This window comes from Galeopterus variegatus, unplaced genomic scaffold, assembly GCF_000696425.1.
Source record: "Galeopterus variegatus unplaced genomic scaffold, G_variegatus-3.0.2 Scaffold172, whole genome shotgun sequence".
NCBI lineage: Eukaryota > Metazoa > Chordata > Mammalia > Dermoptera > Cynocephalidae > Galeopterus > Galeopterus variegatus.
The window spans coordinates 552,789-556,920 of record NW_007726283.1 but is presented as its reverse complement, the minus strand read 5'-3'; the positions used below and the strand labels follow the sequence as shown (position 1 = coordinate 556,920).

Here is a 4,132-nt window from a genome sequence, read left to right as displayed (position 1 = left end):
AGTGTGCCTACTTTCCTAGTCTAGTCTTCCATTGGACTCAGCTGAAAACTTTCTGAGGGGAAGGAATTGAAGTTGTAGCTGGGTTTGAAGCAGTCGGTGAGTGTTCACTGTAGCTCTCATCTCAGGCTGCAGACCTCCATTATACTTTTCCAGCTCTGTAAAACTGTCCTCCAATTGATTACCCTCCTCTTACACCTTTTCCATCCATAGTGAGCTCCTGTCTGTGTACTTTCAATGCACAGATCTTATCTATGACATTTCAACAGCAGTTATTGCAGACTAACATATGAAATGAGCATGTCTGAAAATACCTTAATTTGTAAGTCCAATCTTCTTTCTTTTCTTTTTTAAAAATAGTTTACAAATATTTCACGCATGCAAAAGAATACAGAAGACCAGTGTATAAAGATATAGATAGTATCGTAGTGAATACCTGTGTAGCTACAGTCCATTTTAAGGAATAAAATATTACTAGTACCTTTAATCTCTCTCCCCGCATTGCTCCTTCCTGTTCATACTCCTCTCCTTCCTCCTTCTCACAAAAGAATCACTATCCTGAGTTTTGTCGTTATTACTAGTAATTTTAAAAATAGAATTACTACATGTCTGTATATTTCTAAACAATGTCTGTTTAGTTTTTTCATGTCTGTATAAGTGGAGTCATAAGTAGGCTGTGGCTTGCTTTATCTCACTTAGCATTATGGTTGTGAAATTATCCATTTTGAGGATATTATCCTCTTTGTTGAGCTTCTAATTTTTTATTATTTTATTTTTACTTTCCAGGAGTTCCATTAGGTTCTTTTTCAAATAGGCCCGGTCATTTCTGATGGTCTTTTGTACTTAGTCATGTACTCATTAAGCTTTTTCTTTATACATATGACATATTTTTTATATTCTGTATCCAATTATTCCAATATCTATGGTGTTTGCTGATCTGATTCTGCTGTTTGCTGCCTCCTGCTTCTGGTAGTTTATTTCTATGTGTATTTTTTCATTACTATTATGAGCCTATACATGTAAGAACGTTATGCAGGGAAGTCTTCGAGGCTGTGGTTTAAGATTGGGATTTGCATATTCTCTTGACAGGTGCTCCAGAGGCCCCTGCAGATTGAGGTCCATTTTAAACTAAATTCTTGCTTAAGATTTTGTGGACAACACTGGCAATGTGAATACTTACTCAAATCGGTATGAGAACAGGCTTGTGGTTACAAATTCTAAAGGCAACCATTTTTTTTTATTCTGCACTGAGAAACAAGGCAAAAACAGGACATTTCCCTCACTTCTCTCTCCTCATTCAAAGGTTCTGTCACCTTTCAGCATTCTGAAGTTTTGTCTCCTCAGAACCCTCATTTGGAGGTGTGTCACCTTTCAGTGTTCTTGGCTTTGTGCGGTAATGCCAATCATGACTTCCTTCTTTGCTCAGGCTTGAGGCCTCGTCACCTGGCAGCCATGCCCCACACCCCCCTCCTTGCTGGAGACTCATTAAAGCAAAGTCTATGCCACCAGCGCCCTGCAGACTCCCCAGGACAGCTGTTCACTTCTGCATACAGTGCTTTCTCAAGTTCATGCTTTCTCTCATTTTGGCCCCTTAGTCTTTTTTTTTGCTTCCTTAGCTATGCATTATAAAATATAAATTTAGCGTTTTTCCAGCATATTTTTATGTTTTAAACTAGGTAGTTGTTTTCTGGATATTGATTCCTCATAGTGCCATATGTAGAAGTCTCTCAAGAAACGTACTGTTTAGGGGTCGGGCCCTGTGTTTAAAAAAAAAAAAAGAAAAAGAAAAGTACTGTTTACTCTGTCCTTTGTGTAATTCCAATTCATCTATTGCATTCTTTTCTATTCTATTTATACCCTGCTCTTTTTTCAAGAATGATTGGAGGTAACTTATGATACAAATATAACAAATCAATAAGATAATAATTACTAGACAAATCTCTAAGTGGAGAAAAGTAACTACTATAATCATTCAAGTGAATACAGCTGCTATGATTTTATGGTTATAAAATATGGCTCTAAGCTTCCTGGTTTCTAAAGTAAAGAGGAAAATATAACATGTTTTAATTAGGATTAAAACAGTCATTTTAGGCTTCTTAGGAAGAGAATGATATTTTTCCTGGTATCAAATTTTGAGAGATAGATCTTACATGGGGCATTATACACGAGCTAATGGTTCTCAAACCCTCTGTATCAGCCTCACCTGGTGATATTTTAAGGATAACAAATTCCAGAGGTCATTCCCCACCACCTTTCACCCCCAGAAATGCAGATTTCTTCACAATGATAGAATAGGTACTCAGATATCAGTACTAGTAAAATATCCCTAGATAATTCTGGAAGTCAGGTTTGGGAGCAAGTGACATGTAGGGTATCCTGAGTAAGATAATTGAACATCGTCTCAATGATCTTTGACAGCAACTGCAGAAGTACAGTCCATATAGCTGTTTCTTATCACAACCTTTGATAGAAACCGAAATTAAACTAAAATACACTGTTTTTTTCGTTGAAGGCAAACCTGCCAGGGGCTAACATGCTGTGAGTCCAAGTACATCAGTGTCTCATGATCTAATCTGATATGCTTTAGAGTACCTGAGGTGTCTCATATGAAATATCATTTCTCTTAACTCTTGATAGGAGCTGATTAAAATTCATATCAAAATTATGTTTTCTAATATAGTTCTGAAGTCCTGGTATCCAATTCTGTTTAGAAAGATAGATCTATAGGCATTAGAAATTAGACAGGCTGTTAATAAATTTAAGATACATTCCATAATGAATATTAATAAGCTTTGCATGAGATCCAGTAATCTCACATTGCACATAGTACATGATATAGATTGCTTTATCCTAAAATTTATTTTTCAGAAAAGATGATACCAAGCATCTGAAAAGGCCAGGGGTGAAGTGGTGGTGATGGGATTCCCTAATGTTTTCGTTTAAGCAAGATGATTTCCTGACATGCCCACTAGGGGACACAGCAGGCAAACTGCCCCCTGAATAACTGAGGAAATGACCCAGTTCTCTAAGGAATCCTTTGATGGAATCAATTTAAATGCTGTAGAATATCCACCATAGACAATGATTTTTGTTTGTAACAGTTAAAAATGCTTTCTTCTGGATGACAGAGCATGTGTATTTTTAAGAGTAACTTAGTTCAGATAATAAACCATGTAGACACACTTTTCCTCTTATTTGAAAAGAAAAGGAAACAAGCTGTTAAGATTTGTTTGCTTATTTAAAATTGTCCTGTGGTCCATTCTTGCCCGCCATTATTATAATTGTGATAGCAGAATGCAGATTTTGCAACTAAGGGTTTTAGTCTGGTCTAGGTGCTATTTATAGAATCAAACATCAAAGGTCAATGAATGAATAAAGAATCTTTCTTTGTTCTAGATAGATTTCTCCTCAAGGTGACAAAGTACTTTTAAAATTAAAGTTTTAAGTTAAAGATTAAAGAGTATGATAATATGACATTGAGCTAACGTATTTTCTTTTAATAATATACAATGCAAGTGCTACTTTATAAAGTAGCATATACGATTGAACAAATAAAATGTGGACTTTGTTATTTTTATATTCTAAATATTATTTTGTATATATTTTCAAGTGACTGTTCTTTCATCCAATCAGGAAAACAAAACATAACTAGATAGCTTTAAAGAAAAAAGAATATGAAACTTAGATTTTAAAGCACTGCTGTGATTAGACTGAATATCTTTTTATAGATTAGAGATCAGAAAGTCAAAATGACCTTGTGAATAAAAAAAGAAAGCCAACATCGTAAGATTGGCATTTTTACTAAGATAAATAATATGGTTACTTTAACTTAAGATATTTAAAATAACTAATACTGTATCTCCCACTTTGTTTAGGAAAGTAAGTCTAAACCAATGACCTTGAAGCCCATAATTCTGGAAGAAATTGTGGAAGCTCACAAAGAAAAGGTTAAGGAAGTGATTATGAGAGAGAGTGTGGCACCCACTGAGCACCTCAGACTCTATGACAAGTATGACTTTTTAGTTACCAGAAAAGCTGAGCAAGATGTTGATGATTTCCTTGCAGAAAATCATAATTATGAGAAAATAATAGAGGAAATTCGCAAATACCAAAAACTAATAGAGGAAATACAGTA

At 34.9% G+C, this 4,132-nt stretch overlaps 1 protein-coding gene across 1 annotated transcript in view; it reads left to right on the top strand.

The window, feature by feature from the left end:
• Positions 1-4,132, top strand: part of DNAH7 (dynein, axonemal, heavy chain 7) — a 250,129-nt gene that overhangs the window by 42,408 nt on the left and 203,589 nt on the right. Inside the window, 1 exon segment of the mRNA XM_008563289.1 lies at positions 3,873-4,132. Coding sequence (XP_008561511.1) covers positions 3,873-4,132 — 260 coding nt within the window.